Here is a 21,701-nt window from a genome sequence, read left to right as displayed (position 1 = left end):
GGGGCAAACTACCCGCCCTCCAGGACACCTACAGCACCCGATGTCACAGGAAGGCCAAAAAGACCATCAAGGACATCAATCACCCGAGCCACTGCCTATTCACCCCGCTATCCGCCAGAAGGCGAGGTCAGTACAGGTGCATCAAAGCTGGGACCGAGAGAATGAAAAACTGCTTATATCTCAAGGCCATCAGACTGTTAAATAGCCATCACTAGCACATTAGAGGCTGCTGCTGCCTATTGAAATCCCTGGCCACTTAAAGAAATGGAACACTAGTCACTTTAATAATGTTTACATATCTTGCATTACTCATCTCATATGTATATACTATATTCTATAATATTCTACTGTATCTTAGTCCATGCCGCTCTGTCATTGCTTGTCCATATATATATATATATATATATATATATATATATATATATATATATTCTTAAATTAAGATTACTTAGATTTGTGTGTATTGGAAATTGTTAGATATTACTTGTTAGATATTACTGCACTGTCAGAGCTAGAAGCACAAGCATTTCGCTACACCCACAATAACATCTGCTAAACACATGTATGTCACAAATATAATTTGATTTGATTTGAAATCAGACAAATTTTAACTTTTGTGTTTCTAATAATGTTACCAAAGTGATGATCTGAAGACACTACTTACTTTTCTGGTCCAAGTGGTTCTTGACTGTCTCTGTAAATATGTAGATTAGATGGAAGACAGTGAGAACATCATTAACATGAACACTAGAAGATGTAGTCTCTCTCTGGGACTCCTTGGTCGGGATTCAATCCAATGTGCGCTATACCGCAGGGCATTTCACAACTGACAATGCATGTTTTAAATACATTTTCCACTGGCATTCAGGGAGATCGCATTCATGGTAAACACTGCACATGTCGACCCAAGCGTAAAATACCTTTAAAAGTATGTTATAGTATGCTGCGTTACAAATGTGCCTTGAATTGAATCCCGGCCCTTGTCTCATACCACAGTTCTAACATCAGAAGGAGCACCTAGCACCAATCAGAAGTTGAAACATTGACAAAGCGTGACTCCCGCCACTGTTGTTTTGGTAAAAAGTTGAGGGAGGGGCTGGAGAAATAATATCACTCTCAAATTCGTAGACAGAGCTATGGATGATCATCCATGATACTGTATCAGAATTATAGTTTTAAATATGTGTTGAGGCTATATGGTGTTTGCTTACATTTACTTTGTTTACAAACATTGAGATAAAACAAGGTTATATGTTGGGTTCTGATGGGGTACAACAGTTAAACTAAGCTCTTTAATCATTTATAAGTTATATTCTTCAAGAATCAATGGGTACATTTATTCCTTTATAAGTCAAAAAATGAATGTAGCAACTACCGATTGCCCTTTTGTGCTCAACAACAAAAAATAAACATGAAATGATTTACGTAAATCTAGCAAAGTGATGATCTGAAGACACTACTTACCATTCTCCTTCCTGAGGTCAACTGTAAACATGTAGAGTAGATGGAAGACAGTGAGAACATCATTAACATGAACACTAGAAGATGTAGTCTCTCTCTGGGACTCCTTGTCTCATATCACTTCTCTAATGTCACACTATGGGACAAATCTAAATTGAGTTCCACACACCTAATTGAGTCTTGGGTACCTCTGTAGGTGAGACATCCCTACTCCAATAAAGATCTCCCACACTATCACCACCTCTTAATTTCATTCAATAAATGTGACTGGTATCAGAGACTACCTAGAACATCAACATTAATGTGACTGGTTCATCAGTGATCCAGGTGTATCAGAGACTATCTCTCTCTAGTCTAGTGGGCCTCTACAGCCTCAACACATCCTGTTCTAGAACATCAATATTAATGTGTGTTCACTAGAAGTTACATATATAGAAGATAATATCCAGCATACCTCTGTGAGACAACTTCACCAATGAAGATATTCCACCATACCACCACTTCTTAAGTTAATTAAATAAATGTGACTGGTACATCAGTGATCCAGAAACTACCTACTGGGCACACTACATCATTTCAGCGTAGATCATTGGGTAATATTTTGTTGAGACGTTAATCAATGCGTTTACAACCTATATTCACCCACTCAAAAAGACAGCCAAAAGTTAGTTGAATTTCCAATGTGTTTCAACCATCTAAAAGCACAACCAAATTCCAGTGGAAAAACAATGTTGGATCTTTGGTTTTGTTGTCACCCAAATGTCTATCACTGCGGTTTCAACAAATTTAAAGCACAGCAAAGTTAAAATGGGAATACAATGTCAGATATGTTGTTTATTTTATACAACAGATTAATGTGAATATCCCTGTGCTTCATCTAATAGCAGAACCAAATGACCTGGATTGCAGTTGAGATTACATTAAAACTACATGGTGCAAGTGATCAATGCCGTTCGAGGTTCTGACAGATTATAACAGCTATTGTGAAGATCTCCAAAGACCTGCAATGACCTATACATGTTATCTTCAACATGCACGCTTTATATGATTACATAAGAAGAAATATATCAACATTTAGAGGAGATGTATCTACTGCTTGGATAGTTCCATTTGAGCAACTGGCTTAATCCCATTATTTAACTTTTATTTTTGGGCGAGTTGGAGACATGAATCCAACATCTAATTTGTTAACAAGTTAATAGGCTATTTATTGTATTTCAAAAGTGATATTGAATTGTGTTTGGTTGGCAACGCAACCAGAAATCAACATTTGAAGGAGAATTATCTCCTGCTTGGATAGTTCCATCTGTGCCACTGATTTAGTCTGGCCGTAATTCCAGTTTGTATACAAATTAATAATATGTTGGATTCACGTCTCCATCTCAACCAGAAATCTAAGGTATAGAATAGGATTAAATCAAATCAAACATTAAATACACTTTAACTTAGATTTTTGGTTGAGATGGAGACGTGAATCCAACAACAAACTGGAATTAAAGCCAGAATAAGTCAGTGGTACAGATGGAACTATCCAAGCAGAAGATACAGCTCCTTCAAATGTTGATATTTGGTTCAGTTGACAACCAAACACAACGGGTGTTGTGCATTCGTAAATTAATCAGTTATTCTGCGCTCTGGCATACTCAGACTGAATTTACGAACGCACCCGAAATGGTTACTTGCATAGTGGAGTCTTTTGTTAAGACATGTAGCTAGCTAGCTAGGTAAAGAATGAACATAGCTAGGTAAACAACGTGTAAGATCATCCACGTCATGTAACGTTACCTAGCGAGCCAGCCAGCTAACGTTAGCTATTTAAACAATGAACCATAGTGCCAACTCATGTTGTTACTAACCTGCATGAATCTGCTGGTAGCTAACCAACCAGGTTCAATGTTAGCTAGCTAACATTAGGCTCTAACTAGCCAAGCAAACGGCTCTGAGATACGAATAATAACATCATACACGTAATGTTAGCTAGCGAGCCAGCCAGCTAACATTAGCTAGCTAGCTAACAGTACACATTAACTTGAAACCACGTTCTGTCAAAATTAGAAACTGTAGCTAGCTAGACTATCTTACCCGTATACATCATCATGCATGATGGACGTGTCTCCCTGTTACGGATGCCATGGTTACCCTTAGTTTGAAGATGTAATCCGGAGACAGGGGTTTTCTCCATCTCTTTAGTTATCATACTCTAATTCGACTGATTTTAAAACTCGATCCTCCAGAAAGTGGAGAGCAACACTTATGCAGCTCCACTACACAATAAAATGTTTTTAAAGTCGCGTTAGACAGGAATACCTACACATACTGACCAGCTCAAATAGACAGAAACCTTCTATATGGCAGACCAATCCGAACTCCTCTCTCGGCATGTCCAGCCCACTCATTATCTGTGGCTTAACCAACTAGGCTCGTAATTTAAATGTTGTATTCGTATTTACAGATGGCATACAAGTTTGTTATTAAGGCACATGAAAGTTCACATGTTCGAGAAGGCATTTCTGCCAAAAAACGCATTTTGATACAAAATAAAAGTTTATGTTCAAATGGCTCTCCTGTGAAGTAAAGACCCGCGACATACGGCTAGTTTCCTGAAACGAGTCACCTATGGTCTCAAGACACTAGCACTAATAAGGCATATGGACACTTCAAGTTTGTATGGACACCACTTCATGAGTCAAGTTTGTATGGACACCACATGGAAGACAGTGAGAACATCATAAACATGAACACTAGAAGATGTAGTCTCTCTCTGGGACTCCTTGTCTCATATCACTTCTCTAATGTCACAAATCCTAATTGAGTTCCACGCGTATAAATGAGTCCAGCGTACCTCTGTGAGACAATTTCTCCAATAAAGATCTCCTACCCTATCACCACCACCTCTTAATTTCATTCAATATACATGGCAATTATAAGGTGAATCTTTACGTTCGTGTGTGTAATCTGGGTTAAGGACTGGGACACTAAAACCACTACTTACCCCGCTGCAGTTTGAGTTGATCTATAATCACACCTGCAGATTAAAGTCAGTCATCAGTGTCAACATGTTAATCACCTGCAGGTTTAGTACATTATCCTGTGTCCATAGAATAGAACCACTGTGAATGTGTTGAGGTTGAAAAAAACATTGGAAACATTTATTTCTAACAATGAAACATTCATATAATCTCTCCATTACCTTTTTTCTTGTATATCCAGTAGATAGCCAGAGCTAACCCAATCACAGTGATGGCTCCCAGACAGCATAACACAATGAAGGACATTATCCATGGACTAGTGTGATGAAACAGCTCATCTGAAACACAACAACAGGGTTTGGTACTAATACTACCACACATCATTACACATCAACAACAGGGTTTGGTACTAATACCACCACACACATCATTACACATCAACAACAGGGTTTGGTACTAATGCTACCACACACATCATTAGACATCAACAACAGGGTTTGGTACTAATACTACCACACATCATTATAAATCAACAACAGGGTTTGGTACTAATACTACCACACATCATTACACATAAACAACAGGGTTTGGTACTAATACTACCACGCATCATTAGACATCAACAACAGGGTGTGGTACTAATACTACCACACACATCATTACACATCAACAACAGGGTTTGGTACTAATACTACCACACACATCATTACACATAAACAACAGGGTTTGGTACTAATACTACCACACATCATTATAAATCAACAACAGGGTTTGGTACTAATACTACCACACATCATTACACATCAACAACAGGGTTTGGTACTAATACTACCACACATCATTACACATCAACAACAGGGTGTGGTACTAATACTACCACACACATCATTACACATCAACAACAGGGTTTGGTACTAATACTACCACACACATCATTACACATAAACAACAGGGTTTGGTACTAATACTACCACACACATCATTACACATAAACAACAGGGTTTGGTACTAATACTACCACACATCATTACACATCAACAACAGGGTTTGGTACTAATACTACCACACATCATTACACATCAACAACAGGGTTTGGTACTAATACTACCACACATCATTAGACATCAACAACAGGGTTTGTTACTAATACTACTACAAATCATTAGACATCAACATCAGGGTTTGGTACTAATACTACCACACACATTATTACACATCAACAACAGCGTTTGGTACTAATACTACCACACACATCATTACACATCAACAACAGGGTTTGGTACTAATACTACCACAGACATCATTACACATCAACATCAGGGTTTGGTACTAATACTACCACATACATCATTACACATCAACAACAGGGTTTGGTACTAATACTACCACACATCATTACACATCAACAACAGGGTTTGGTAATAACACTACCACACATCATTACACATCAACAACAGGGTTTGGTACTAATACTACCACACATAAACAAGAGGGTTTGGTACTAATACTACCACACATCATTACACATCAACAACAGGGTTTGGTACTAATGCTAACACACACATCATTACACATCAACAACAGGGTTTGGTACTAATACTACCACACATCATTACACATAAACAACAGGGTTTGGTACTAATACTACCACACACATCATTACACATCAACATCAGGGTTTGGTACTAATACTACCACACATCATTAGACATCAACAACAGGGTTTGGTACTAATACTACCACACATCATTACACATCAACAACAGGGTTTGGTACTAATACTACCACACATCATTACACATCAACAACAGGGTTTGGTACTAATGCTACCACACATCATTACACATCAACAACAGGGTTTGGTACTAATACTACCACACATCATTACACATCAACAACAGGGTTTGGTACTAATACTACCACACATCATTACACATCAACAACAGGGTTTGGTACTAATACTACCACACACATCATTACACATCAACATCAGGGTTTGGTACTAATACTACCACACATCATTACACATCAACAACAGGGTTTGGTACTAATACTACCACACACATCATTACACATCAACAACAGGGTTTGGTACTAATACTACCACACACATCATTACACATCAACAACAGGGTTTGGTACTAATACTACCACACACATCATTACACATCAACAACAGGGTTTGGTACTAATACTACCACACATAAACAACAGGGTTTGGTACTAATACTACCACACATCATTACACATCAACAACAGGGTTTGGTACTAATGCTACCACACACATCATTACACATCAACAACAGGGTTTGGTACTAATACTACCACACATCATTACACATAAACAACAGGGTTTGGTACTAATACTACCACACACATCATTACACATCAACAACAGGGTTTGGTACTAATACTACCACACATCATTATACATCAACAACAGGGTTTGGTACTAATACTACCACACATCATTACACATCAACAACAGGGTTTGGTACTAATACTACCACACATCATTACACATCAACAACAGGGTTTGGTACTAATACTACCACGCATCATTACACATCAACAACAGGGTTTGGTACTAATACTACCACACATCATTACACATCAACAACAGGGTTTGGTACTAATACTACCACACATCATTACACATAAACAACAGGGTTTGGTACTAATACTACCACACATAAACAACAGGGTTTGGTACTAATACTACCACACATCATTACACATCAACAACAGGGTTTGGTACTAATGCTACCACACACATCATTACACATCAACAACAGGGTTTGGTACTAATACTACCACACATCATTACACATCAACAACAGGGTTTGGTACTAATACTACCACACACATCATTACACATCAACAACAGGGTTTGGTACTAATACTACCACACATCATTATACATCAACAACAGGGTTTGGTACTAATACTACCACACATCATTACACATCAACAACAGGGTTTGGTACTAATACTACCACACATCATTACACATCAACAACAGGGTTTGGTACTAATGCTACCACACATCATTACACATCAACAACAGGGTTTGGTACTAATACTACCACACATCATTACACATCAACAACAGGGTTTGGTACTAATACTACCACACATCATTACACATCAACAACAGGGTTTGGTACTAATACTACCACACACATCATTACACATCAACATCAGGGTTTGGTACTAATACTACCACACATCATTACACATCAACAACAGGGTTTGGTACTAATACTACCACACACATCATTACACATCAACAACAGGGTTTGGTACTAATACTACCACACACATCATTACACATCAACAACAGGGTTTGGTACTAATACTACCACACATCATTACACATCAACAACAGGGTTTGGTACTAATACTACCACACATCATTACACATCAACATCAGGGTGTGGTACTAATGCTACCACACACATCATTAGACATCAACAACAGGGTTTTGTACTAATACTACCACACATCATTACACATCAACAACAGGGTGTGGTACTAATGCTGCCACACACATCATTACACATCAACAACAGGGTTTGGTACTAATACTACCACACATCATTACACATCAACAACAGGGTTTGGTACTAATACTACCACACATCAGTGGAGTGTATCATAATAAACACTATCCTTTTGTATTGTTGTCTCAAAGCCTTTGGTTAAAACATATACTATACGTTAAAACATGAATGATTCCAGTGTTTCATGTCTAAATAATATTATGTTGTGTTTCTACTCACTAGGGACGTGAACCATTGTCTCCTTCTTCTCATTGATCCGCCTCTGTTGGACTCTGCAGGTAAAGTGGTTGGCGTCAGTCTCCTGGACAATGACATGTTGTTTGACTGTGTAGAATCCCTTGAAGTCTCTGTGTGTCTCAGGAGGTCCAGCAGAGAGATGGACTCCTTTACTGTCCAGCCACACCAGCTCAGGCTCAGGGTGCCAGCCTTCAGATTCACACAGCAAACCCATCCCTCCCTCTCTGTGTCCCTCAATGGACACCACTGGCTTGGATCCTATAGCTACAGACACACAGATAGACTGGATGTTAACTGGTGACAGGCTGTGAACAAATAGACCCATACTGTATCCAGTAATATGAAGGAAAGAGGTGATGTCATTGTACTGTAGATAGATTATTACATTAACATGCAAATCAACCTCACCTTTAACGCGGACTTGAATAGTGAAATCATCATACCAGCTCAGTGCCTTAATAAAGCATTTGTAAGTTCCCTCATCAGTGCCTTGTACCCTGGTCAGTTTCAAAGAGGCGTTGCCCCTCCACAGATCCTCTTTAAACAGTGAAGTTCTTTCTCTATAGGAGGGAATCTGATCCTCTTGTATGATTCTGTGGTTTTGGTAACGATAGACACGCTCGTCTTTGAAGTCGAGGTTCAGCCAGTCCACTGTCATCTCCTCAGCACTGATGTTGGGTTTGATGTAACAGGGCAGAATGATGTCATCACCAGCCACAGCCAAAATGGGATCAGTTGGACCAAGAACCTTAAACCTCTCTGAAGAGAAGACAGACATTAAGGAGCATTTAGGACATTACCCATTACTAAAGAGACACAGACAGTCAAATGGAATTCATAGAAATGTGCCATTCAAAACATCCAAAGATCTAAGTAATAATGCACACACACGAACACACACACACACACACACACACACAAACACACACACACACACACACACACACACACAAACACACAAACACACACAAACACACACACACACACACACACACAGAAAAAGGAAGCACTAGTTGCTGCATGAGTCACACACACAGAGGGAATTAGCCCTGTAGTTACCAGACTCAGAGGGAATTAGCACTGTAGTTACCAGACTCAGAGGGAATTAGCACTGTAGTTACCAGACTCAGAAGGAATTAGCACTGTAGTTACCAGACACAGAGGGAATTAGCACTGTAGTTACCAGACTCAGAGGGAATTAGCACTGTAGTTACCAGACTCAGAAGGAATTAGCACTGTAGTTACCAGACACAGAGGGAATTAGCACTGTAGTTACCAGACTCAGAGGGAATTAGCACTGTAGTTACCAGACTCAGAAGGAATTAGCACTGTAGTTACCAGACACAGAGGGAATTAGCACTGTAGTTACCAGACTCAGAGGGAATTAGCACTGTAGTTACCAGACTCAGAAGGAATTAGCACTGTAGTTACCAGACACAGAGGGAATTAGCACTGTAGTTACCAGACTCAGAGGGAATTAGCACTGTAGTTACCAGACACAGAGGGAATTAGCACTGTAGTTACCAGACTCAGAAGGAATTAGCACTGTAGTTACCAGACTCAGAGGGAATTAGCACTGTAGTTACCAGACTCAGAGTGTGAACTGTGGAGGAGAAGCAGGAGGGTCACAAACAGACTGTCTGGTCCAGTCTCCATTATTCCTGAAAGAGACAATTGGTCTAACAAATAAATATAAATTATAAAGATCAGAACCAGATATCAACCAATAGACCTTCAGTAGCTTACTATGGCTCCTTTCAGTTAAAACCAATAGACCTTCAGTAGCTTACTATGGCTCCTTTCAGTTAAAACCAATAGACCTTCAGTAGCTTACTATGGCTCCTTTCAGTTAAAACCAATAGACCTTCAGTAGCTTACTATGGCTCCTTTCAGTTAAAACCAATAGATTAGACTATAGTCTGACTGAATATTGGTAGTGTAAAAACTATTGGTCGCTAAATCTGGAGAAATGACGGACCATGTAAAAAACTGTTGGTCACTAAATCCGTCTAGAAGGACCATGTAAAAACAGTTGGCTGGTATGCCCTCACCCGTATGAGCTCTCTTTTAAAACACACATTGAAAAACTGCCAAAAAAGCTGAGAATTAGGATTTCTTTTATAGAAATAAATCCTGCTGGCATCCTGAGTGGTGCAGCGTTCTTAGGCATTGCATTTCAGTGCAGTACATGGCCCCGTCCATCGTCCCTTTGATGTGGTGAAGTTGTCCTGTCCCCTTAGCAGAAAAACACCCCCAAAGCATAATGTTTCCACCTCCATGTTTGACGGTGGGGATGGTGTTCTTGGGGTCATAGGCAGCATTCCTCCTCCTCTAAACACGGCGAGTTGAGTTGATGCCAAAGAACTCGATTTTGGTCTCATCTGACCACAACACTTTCACCCAGTTCTCCTCTGAATCATTCAGATGTTCATTGGCAAACTTCAGACGGCCCTGTATATGTGCTTTCTTGAGCAGGGGGACCTTGTGGGCGCTGCAGGATTTCAGTCCTTCACGGCGTAGTGTGTTACCAATTGTTTTCTTGGTGACTATGGTCCCAGCTGCCTTGAGATCATTGACAAGATCCTCCCGTGTAGTTCTGGGCTGATTCCTCACCGTTCTAATGTTCATTGCAACTCCACGAGGTGAGATCTTGCATGGAGCCCCAGGCCGAGTGAGATTGACAGTTATTTTGTGTTTCTTCCATTTGCAAATAATCGCACCAACTGTTGTCACCTTCTCACCAAGCTGCTTGGCGATGGTCTTGTAGCCCATTCCAGCCTTGTGTAGGTCTACAATCTTGTCCCTGACATCCTTGGAGAGCTCTTTGGTCTTGGCCATGGTGGAGAGTTTGGAATCTGATTGATTGATTGCTTCTGTGGACAGGTGTCTTTTATACCGGTAACAAACTGAGATTAGGAGCACTCCCACCTGGGAGCCAGAAATCTTTCTGATTGAGAGGGGGTCAAATACTTATTTCCCTCATTAAAATGCAAATCAATTTATAACATTTTTGACATGCGTTTTTCTGGATTTTTGTGTTGTTATTCTGTCTCTCACTGTTCAAATAAACCTACCATTAAAATTATAGACTGATAATTTCTTTGTCAGTGGGCAAACGTACAAAATCAGCAGGGGATCAAATACTTTTTTCCCTCACTGTACTTATAACTGATTGGTTTGGTTCTGTCCTCTATAGTGCTGTCCGGTTAGAACATGATGTTGAGGTCCATCCCTGTACTCTTGATAGTCACCACCTCACAGACACAGCTGTTTCCATTTGAGGATGTTTAAATGATTTTGGTAATCTGAATGACTTGGAATCTTATTGTTGTGGTTCTATAAGACAAAGATATGCACACATGTAAACAGTATTAGTTAAGGGTTATAACTATACAATATTTAGGTGATAATGCCTGAGAAGCGGTGTTATCACTTTTATACAACGGGTTACCAACATATTCAAATAATGATTTACATATTTTCATTAAAAACGTTTTTTAAATTAATTTATTCATACTATTTCATCCTCCCACAAGATATAGTCCAGTTGTTCAGTCTTTTTGTTCAGTATCTGTCACGGTTTCGGCCGAGGCTGCTCCTCCTCCTGGTTCGGGCAGGCTTCGGCGGTCGTCGTCCCCGGAGTACTAGCTGCCACCGATCGATGTTTCATGTTCGTTTGGTTTTGTCTTTATGTTGTACACCTGTGTCTTGTTAGTCCTCGTTAGTGTCCTATTTAGTTCTCGTTGGTTGTGTTTGTCTTTGTGTGTGATTGCTCTTCTGTTTTCGTGTTGGAGCTACGTACTTCCCTCCAGTGTTTTGGAGAGGGTTTTTGCACATGTTAGTGCACCGTTTGTTTGACGCCTGTGTGCGCCGTGATTTCGCCTTCGGGCTTATTGTGCTTATTTTCTACGTGATTATTGCACTAAAGTCTTTTGGACTGAGCTTCTGCGTCCTGCGCTTGATTCATGCACCACACCCACCTTCAGCACCCCGTGACAGAATCACACACCAGAATGGAATCAGCAGGATCTGCAGTTACGCCTGAGTCGCTCGAGGAGCATGTCCGCGGCCAAGATGACCAGATACGACAACTGGGGACCGCTCTACAGGACGTCATCAACACCTTGCACCGATGGGAGGCCAGCGGGGTACCCACGCCTCCACCTACCCTGCCAACCCCATCGGCCGGTCCACCAGTCCCAGGTCCGGAACCGAGGGGGATTCGGCTCTCGCTCCCGAGGGCGTATGACGGAACAGCTGCCGGGTGTCAGGGGTTCCTCCTGCAGGTGGAGCTCTACCTGGCCACTGTACACCCGGTGCCCTCGGGACACGAGAGCGTTTCCGCCCTCATCTCCTGTCTCACGGGCAAGGCGTTGGAGTGGGCTAACGCCGAGTGGAGGAAGATGGACGCCAACACCATCTCCTACGCCGAGTTCTCCCGTCGCTTCAAGGCCGTGTTCGACCATCCACCTGAGGGCAAAGCGGCGGGGGAGCGTCTAGTCCACTTGAGACAGGGGAGGAGGAGCGCACAGGCGTTTACTCTAGAGTTCCGGACTCTAGCGGCGGACGCAGGGTGGAATGAACGGGCCCTCATCGACCATTTTCGATGTAGCCTACAGGAGGACGTTCAACGTGAGTTGGCCTGCAGGGATACCCATCTTACCTTCGACCAGTTGGTCGATATGTCCATCCGTCTGGACACCCTGCTGGCCACCCGTGGACGTCCCGAGGGGGGTCCGTCCATTCCGCCCTCCGGCACCTCCGAGCCGAGCCCTATGGAGCTCGGGGGTGCCGGCGCTAGAGAAAGGAGGAGGAGGAGCCCGAGGGGGCCTGTCTCCTGCACCAAGTGCGGTCGTGGAGGGCACACTGTGGCCAGGTGCTGGGGAGGGTTCTCCGGGGGAGAAGACAACAGGCCACGCACTGGGGGGGCCTCCCAGGTGAGTAGACGTCCCACTTACCCAGAGCTTTCTGTTGCGCACTTTTGTATACCTGTTTGTTTTCCACAGGTTGCACCTCATTCCCAGCATAAGGCGCTAGTAGATTCAGGCGCAGCTGGGAATTTTGTTGATCGGAAGTTTTGTGTAGATTTAGGGATCCCTCTCCTACCTGTTGACAAACCTTTTCCCGTTCATGCCTTAGATAGCCGCCCGTTGGGGTCGGGGTTGATTAGGGAGATCACAGCGCCACTTAGGATGTGTGCGCAGGGGGGTCATGAAGAGACTATACAGCTGTATCTGATCGACTCTCCTGCGTACCCAGTGGTGCTGGGAATTCCCTGGTTAAGCACCCATAACCCTGCTATTTCGTGGCAACAGAGGGCTCTCGATGGGTGGTCTGATCAGTGCGAGGGGCGATGTCTGGGTGTTTCCGTGGGGGCGACTTCGGTGGAAAGTCCAAACCAAGTGCCCGCACTGCACATTCCGCCTGAATATGGGGATTTAGCTCTCGTGTTTAGCAAGACTAGGGCGACGCAGTTGCCTCCTCATAGACAGGGGGATTGTGCGATTGATCTCCAGGCAGGAGCAGCGCTCCCACGGAGCCATGTGTATCCTTTGTCTCAAGAGGAGAGAAAAGCTATGGAGACTTACATAGCCGAATCTTTGAGACAGGGATACATTCGGCCCTCCACTTCTCCCGCCTCCTCGAGCTTCTTTTTTGTGAAAAAGAAAGATGGAGGGTTGCGCCCGTGCATTGATTACCGTGGTCTCAATCAGATTACTGTGAAATACAGTTATCCACTCCCTCTGATTGCGACCATGACGGAGTCATTGCATGGAGCGCGGTTTTTCACAAAACTGGATCTCAGGAGCGCGTATAACTTGGTGCGCATTAGGGAGGGCGACGAATGGAAGACAGCGTTTAGTACCACGTCAGGTCATTTCGAGTATCTTGTCATGCCATATGGGTTGATGAATGCTCCATCAGTCTTCCAATCCTTCGTAGATGACATTTTCCGGGATATGCAGGGACAAGGGGTGGTCGTGTACATTGATGATATTCTGGTGTACTCGTCTACCCGAGCCGAGCATGTAACCCTGGTGCGTCGTGTATTGAGGAGGCTGTTGGAGCACGACCTATATGTCAAGGCAGAGAAATGTCTGTTTTGCCAGGAGTCGGTCTCCTTTTTGGGTTATCGGTTGTCCGCGTCAGGGGTGAGAATGGAGGTGGATCGTGTGTCCGCTGTGCGTAATTGGCAAACCCCAACCACTGTAAAAGAGGTGCAGCAGTTCTTGGGCTTTGCGAATTACTACCGGAGGTTTATCCGGGGTTTTGGACAGGTGGCAGCTCCCATCACGTCCCTTCTGAAAGGGGGTCCGGTGCGCCTGCAGTGGTCAGCTGATGCGGACAGGGCCTTTGGGAGACTGAAGGACCTGTTTACGTCGGCTCCAGTGCTGGCGCATCCGGATCCCGCATTACCCTTTCAGGTTGAGGTGGACGCGTCTGAGGCAGGTATAGGGGCCGTTCTCTCTCAACGGTCCGGCTCGCCACCTAAACTCCGCCCCTGTGCCTTTTACTCAAAAAAGCTCAGCCCGGCGGAGCGTAACTATGACGTTGGGGACAGGGAGCTGTTAGCTGTAGTTCAAGCCCTTAAGGTGTGGAGGCATTGGCTTGAGGGGGCTCAACACCCTTTCCTCATTTTGACTGACCATCGGAACCTGGAGTACATCCGGGCAGCGAGGAGACTGAACCCTCGCCAGGCTCGATGGAGTATGTTTCTCACCAGGTTCGTATTTAAAATCACGTACATCCCTGGGTCCCAGAATGGTAAGGCAGATGCACTGTCCCGGCGGTATGACACGGAGGAGAGGTCCGTTGAGCCTACTCCCATACTACCGGAGTCTTGCCTTGTGGCACCGGTGGTGTGGGAGGTCGATGCCGAAATCGAGCGAGCGTTGCGTACCGACCCCAGCCCTCCACAGTGTCCTGAGGGTCGGAAGTACGTTCCGCTCGAGATTCGGGATCGACTCATTTACTGGGCTCACACGTCACCCTCCTCTGGACATCCGGGTATTGGCCGGACAGTGCATTGCCTTAGCACTAAATACTGGTGGCCTACTTTGGCTAGGGATGTGAGGGTTTATGTCTCCTCCTGCTCGGTGTGCGCCCAGTGTAAGGCGCCCCGACATCTGCCCAGGGGTAAGTTACAACCCCTGCCCGTTCCACAACGACCATGGTCCCACCTCTCGGTGGATTTTGTGACAGACCTTCCCCTCTCTCAGGGGAATACCACCATCCTGGTCGTTGTGGACCGGATCTCAAAAGCCTGTCGTCTTCTCCCTATGTCGGGTCTTCCTACTGCCCTACAGACCGCTGAGGCCCTATTTACCCACGTCTTCCGGCATTACGGGGTACCCGAGGATATAGTGTCTGATCGAGGCCCCCAGTTTACCTCCCGTGTTTGGAGAGCGTTCATGGAGCGTTTGGGGGTCTCGGTTAGCCTTACCTCAGGGTACCACCCGGAGAGTAACGGGCAGGTAGAACGTGTCAACCAGGATGTGGGTAGGTTTCTGAGGTCGTATTGCCAGGACCGGCCTGAGGAGTGGGCACGTTACATTCCCTGGGCCGAGATGGCCCAGAACTCTCTCCGCCACTCCTCTACCAACCTAACCCCCTTCCAATGTGTGTTAGGTTACCAGCCGGTTCTGGCACCGTGGCAGCAGAGCCAGATCGAGGCCCCTGCGGTGGATGATTGGATGAGGCGCTCGGAAGAGACGTGGAACACTGCCCACGTCCACCTGCAGCGGGCCGTCCTTCGTCACAAGGCGAGCGCCGATCTCCACCGCAGTGAGGGGCCGGTGTACGCACCCGGAGATCGAGTCTGGCTCTCTACCAGAAACCTACCCCTCCGCCTGCCCTGCCGGAAGCTGGGTCGGCGGTTTGTGGGGCCCTTTAAAGTCCTGAGAAGATTGAACAAGGTGTGTTATAGGTTACATCTACCTGTTGAGTATAAGAATATTAACCCCTCGTTCCATGTGTCTCTTCTCAGGCCGGTGATAGCTGGTCCACTCCAGGACAATGAGATAGGAGAGACTCCTCCGCCCCCACTGGACATCGAGGGGGCTCCGGCGTACACCGTTCGGTCCATCTTGGACTCCAGACGCCGGATGGGGGGTCTCCAGTATCTCGTGGAGTGGGAGGGGTACGGCCCGGAGGAGCGGTGCTGGGTGCCGCGGAGGGACATCCTAGACCCATCTCTCCTGTCGGAGTTCCACCGGGACCATCCCGCGCGCCCTGCTCCGCATCCTCCTGGTCGTCCCCGAGGCCGGGGTCGGCGCACGGCTGGAGCCGCGCGTCAGGGGGGGGTACTGTCACGGTTTCGGCCGAAGCTGCTCCTCCTCCTGGTTCGGGCAGGCTTCGGCGGTCGTCGTCCCCGGAGTACTAGCTGCCACCGATCTATGTTTCATGTTCGTTTAGTTTTGTCTTTATGTTGTACACCTGTGTCTTGTTAGTCCTCGTTAGTGTCCTATTTAGTTCTCGTTGGTTGTGTTTGTCTTTGTGTGTGATTGCTCTTCTGTTTTCGTGTTGGAGCTACGTACTTCCCTCCAGTGTTTTGGAGAGGGTTTTCGCACATGTTAGTGCGCCGTTTGTTTGACGCCTGTGTGCGCCGTGATTTCGCCTTCGGGCTTATTGTGCTTATTTTCTACGTGATTATTGCACTAAAGTCTTTTGGACTGAGCTTCTGCGTCCTGCGCTTGATTCATGCACCACACCCACCTTCAGCACCCCGTGACAGTATCTATGGACGCGACCCAGTCGTTCAGTCTTTTTGTTCTGTATCTATGGACGCGACCCAGTCGTTCAGTCTTTTTGTTCTGTATCTATGGATGCGACCCAGTCGTTCAGTCTTTTTGTTCAGTATCTATGGACGCGACCCAGTTGTTCAGTCTTTTTGTTCAGTATCTATGGACGCGACCCAGTCGTTCAGACTTTTTGTTCTGTATCTATGAACGTGACCCAGTCGTTCAGTCTTTTTGTTCTGTATCTATGGACGCGACCCAGTCGTTCAGTCTTTTTGTTCAGTATCTATGGACGCGACCCAGTCGTTCAGTCTTTTTGTTCTGTATCTATGGACGTGACCCAGTTGTTCAGTCTTTTTGTTCTGTATCTATGGACGCGACCCAGTCGTTCAGTCTTTTTGTTCTGTATCTATGGACGCGACCCAGTCGTTCAGTCTTTTTGTTCTGTATCTATGGACGCGACCCAGTCATTCAGTATTTTTGTTCTGTATCTATGGACGCGACCCAGTCGTTCAGTCTTTTTGTTCTGTATCTATGGACGCGACCCAGTCATTCAGTATTTTTGTTCTGTATCTATGGACGCGACCCAGTCGTTCGTTCTAAATGTTCCATTGCCATACTGGCTGGCAACGTTCTTATCCCTTGCTTGCTAGCTAGCCAACTACGGCTAATTTACAGTCACGTCAAAAAGTGCAGCCAGAATAACAGCAAAGGAGATGCATTTGCATTTGTTTAAGTTGTTTTCTAGTGACATTTATTTGGATACATCCATAACAATGAGCTAATGAGGCGCGATCTTGCCTGGCATAGAAAATGTGCTCTCTCGTCAAGACACTGTTGTTCAGAGCGGCTAGCCAAGAACACAGCTACAGTAACACAATCACTTCAAACTGAAGCTGGAAAGACTGGTAATTAGCTGTGCTTCGTTGTACCTTTTTTCAAAAAAGATTTGTTGTTGTATATATCCATAAAAATGATGCCAGCTGATTTATGATTTCGACTGGCTGAGAAACGCTGCCTGCCTGTCTGTCTCGTCCTGACTCCCGACATGTTCAATACTATAGGACAGCAGGAGATCGAATGTCATTATTGGAACAATGTTGCAAATGACAGACAGCAAGGTTTATACAAATCTCCGCTGTTGAAAACAACATGTTAGTCTACAAGAAATGTGAGATAATGTCTAGACGCTTTTTATAGTGGAGATCAAGTTTATAAGTTGCCAGGCTGGGCTGATGAGACAGTGGATTGCACAGTAAGATAGAACAGAGTAAATAGACATTTTAACATCATAAATTTAGCCTGTGGCAATTTGTGTAATAGACACCGGCTGGAATGTGGTTTTGACCAATCAGCATTCAGGATTAGACCGGTTGGAATGCAGTTTTAACCAATCAGCATTCAGGATTAGACCCACCCATTGTATAAACATGTATGTACATGAATAAATGGCAAATGGCATTACACTACTTATAACAGGGTTTAAACACAGCATCAATATAAACATTAACTTAAACATTCACCTCTTGGAGAGAGAGAGAGACAAATGACTTGGATTGACAGTGTCAAGATGTATGGCACCCTCTCTCTCCAGCCTTGTGTGAAAATCTGCCAGGCTGAGATCTGATCAGATCTACCCTGTCGCCACAGGGAAGTAAACGAACCTCTCTCTCAACGTGATCAAGACAAAGGAGATGATTGTGAACTACAGGAAAAAGAAGAGGACCGAGCACGCCCCCATTCTCATCGACGGGGCTCTAGTGGAGCAGGTTGAGAGCTTCAAGTTCCAGTTTCAAACCGGTTACTCAACCCTGCACCTTAGAGGCTGCTGCCCCATATACATAGATATGGAATCACTGGTCACTTTAATAATGTTTACATACTGCTTTACTCATTTCATATGTATATACTGTATTATAAACTGGGTGGTTTGAGCCCTGAATGCTGATTGGCTGACACTGTGGTATATAAGACCCTATACCACAGGTATGACAAAACATTTATTTTTACTGTTCTAATTACGTTGTAAATCAGTTTATAATAGCAATAAGGCACCTCAGTTGCTTCATGCGTCAGAACAGCCCTTAGCCTTGGTATATCGGCCATATATCACACCTCCTCTGGCCTTATTGCTTAATTTTATTCCACTGTATTTTAGTCAATTCCACTCCGACATTGCTCGTCCTAATATTTATATATTTCTTAATTCCATTACATTTACATGTAGGTCATTTAGCAGACGCTCTTATCCAGAGCGACTTACAAATTGGTGCATTCACCTTATAGCCAGTGGGATAACCACTTTACAATATGTTTTATTTATTTTTTATTTATTTTATTTTTTCTTTGGGGTGGGGTAAGGGGGGGTAGAAGGATTACTTTATCCTATCCCAGGTATTCCTTAAAGAGGTGGGGTTTCAAGTGTCTCCGGAAGGTGGTGAGTGACTCCGCTGTCCTGGCGTCGTGAGGGAGCTTGTTCCACCATTGGGGTGCCAGAGCAGCGAACAGTTTTGACTGGGCTGAGCGGGAACTGTGCTTCCGCAGAGGTAGGGGGGCCAGCAGGCCAGAGGTGGATGAACGCAATGCCCTCGTTTGGGTGTAGGGACTGATCAGAGCCTTTTAGATTTGTGTGTAATGTTGTGAATTGTTAGATACTACTGCACTGTTGGAGCTAGGAACACAAGCACTTCGCTACACCCGCAATAACATCTGCTAAATATGTGTATGTGACCAATAAAATTTGATTTGACTGAAACTTATCAAAGTAACGTGAAGTAATTAGAGGTAATTACCTATTATTACACAGCATGTAAAAAAAACAATAACCCCCCAACTTACATTTCGATGCACGCACAACATTCAGACATGTGACAGTAAAAAGTCCTCAGAAACATGCGTCCTCTCCCTTCAGACGATGATACCACTCTGACCTGAGTGGGCGGGTGCAGTGTTCAGATGAGCATTTCCAAGCGCTCTGATTGGTTGGGAATGGCAGGTCTCTGATGAGTGAGGGATAACTTAGGTAAGACTGTGAGGGGAATTTAGGTAGAGAGGAGAAGGACGGCCTTTTTTACAGGTAGGCTACCAACTGTAACAGTATACAGTTAGAAAATAGTGTTTTTTCAAAGGTTCTTTGGTAAGGTTGATGGTTCAAAAACAGACATTAACCAGTAGACCTGATTACATTACATTAGCCCATTTCAGCTCAAATCAACAGATTAGAGTAGAGTGATTATACAGTAGCCTAAATCCAATTCTAATTATTTGTGGTTTGGTAGTACTTTTTTTAAATAATCAAATTAATACCTTGGAAAATTACATAACATGGCAATTTACAGTTCGCCATTTCACAGGATGTTTAACTTTGCATGATCAACTATGATTGGCCTAACTGTGCTATAAGCTCTGCTTTAGGTTGTAGTTTTTTAAGCATAGCTGACAAGGAAAGCCTTAATATAACCCACTTTAAACTGTATTTACAAATAATCTTACTGTCTTTACAGCACGTCAGAAAAGAAAAGGGTGTGGAGCGTGAAAATGAATGGAGCCTTTTAGGCCTCGAAACCGAAAGTAAGCTATAGCACCGTCTAACGTTGCCTATACGCTGCAATGGGTTTCCACTAGATAGCACAGCCACAAAGTCCAAATTGGCTATAGGCCTATCGTAAAAATGTTTTAAAAAACGAAGATTTGCTTTTTGGTCTTAATTTAAGGTTAGTGTTAGGCATAAGGTTAGCAGTGTTGTTAAGGTTAGGTTTAAAATCACATTTAAAGAAGATCAATTGTAGAAATATGCGGGGTTTATGACTTCGTGGCTGTGGTATCTAGGAACGACCGCTCCGATGTGCGGCGTCGCTCTTTCAGCGGATATGGCAGAGAGCTGGAGGCGAAGCGAGAGACCTGTCCCAAAATCTGTCCACGTTAAGCAGATCCTTCATTATTAAGGAGGTGACGAGTTTTGTATGGGGGCGATGAGAGTGTGTTGAATATAAGCTAGTCTAGATAAACATAAGTTGCTATTTTGGTACATATGAGGCTTATTTGCTCTAATAGAAGTTTCGTAATGCTTAGGTTATTATGAGTTGTACTGTAAATGAGGACTTGGTGGACTGTATGTTCTTTCGGTTTTACTTCATGTGTTCTCTCCCGTGTGCTGGTAAGAGAACAGATGACAGACAGGTAGGATTCCAGTTGAGGTGGTTTAATGACGCTGAAGATGGACAGGCACGGAACAGCATCGCACCGCACAGTGTATGTAGTATGGATGGGCTAAGGCACTTAGTGGCAGAGTATGTGAGTGGAGCAATTTGACTGGAGCGTGGGGCGAGTTTTAGCCCGCTCCAGTAGCGTTCCAGTAGCACTCACTTCATGAGCTCAGGCCAGTAGCACTCACTTCATGAGCTCAGGGCAGTAGCACACTTCATGAGCTCATGCCAGTAGCACTCACTTCATGAGCTCAGGCCAGTAGCACTCACTTCATGAGCTCAGGGCAGTAGCACACTTCATGAGCTCATGCCAGTAGCACTCACTTCATGAGCTCATGCCAGTAGCACTCACTTCATTAGCTCAGGGCATACCCGGCCCAACATGCATTTGTAGTCTACTTATGTGCCGCTATCTATAGCCTCTTGCTTTAGCTACCGTTACAGAATTCGCTAAATGTTTTCATAAAGAAACTAATAAAACACACAGGTGCTAAATCAAGGTGACTGACAAAGATGAGAACCAAGAGC

At 44.1% G+C, this 21,701-nt stretch overlaps 1 protein-coding gene across 1 annotated transcript in view; it reads right to left on the bottom strand.

The window, feature by feature from the left end:
• LOC311118512 (butyrophilin subfamily 3 member A2-like) overlaps window positions 1–19,895 on the bottom strand; it is a 41,472-nt gene extending 21,577 nt beyond the window's left edge. The window contains exons 1-8 of the mRNA XM_084193303.1: window positions 19,807–19,895; window positions 9,817–9,891; window positions 8,639–8,989; window positions 8,213–8,494; window positions 4,652–4,768; window positions 4,454–4,486; window positions 1,465–1,485; window positions 665–694 (exon numbers count right to left, since the gene is read on the bottom strand). Of these exons, the coding sequence (XP_084049429.1) occupies window positions 665–694; window positions 1,465–1,485; window positions 4,454–4,486; window positions 4,652–4,768; window positions 8,213–8,494; window positions 8,639–8,989; window positions 9,817–9,886 (904 nt within the window). The 5' untranslated portion in view covers window positions 9,887–9,891; window positions 19,807–19,895. The remainder of the gene's footprint in view (window positions 1–664; window positions 695–1,464; window positions 1,486–4,453; window positions 4,487–4,651; window positions 4,769–8,212; window positions 8,495–8,638; window positions 8,990–9,816; window positions 9,892–19,806) is intronic.
• Window positions 19,896–21,701: the final 1,806 nt, after the last annotated feature.

The sequence above is a fragment of the Coregonus lavaretus genome, assembly GCF_964263955.1.
Source record: "Coregonus lavaretus genome assembly, contig: HAP1_SCAFFOLD_231, whole genome shotgun sequence".
Classification (NCBI taxonomy): Eukaryota; Metazoa; Chordata; class Actinopteri; order Salmoniformes; family Salmonidae; genus Coregonus; species Coregonus lavaretus.
The sequence above is the reverse complement of the archived record's forward strand: the minus strand, read 5'-3'. Positions and strand labels throughout refer to the sequence as shown.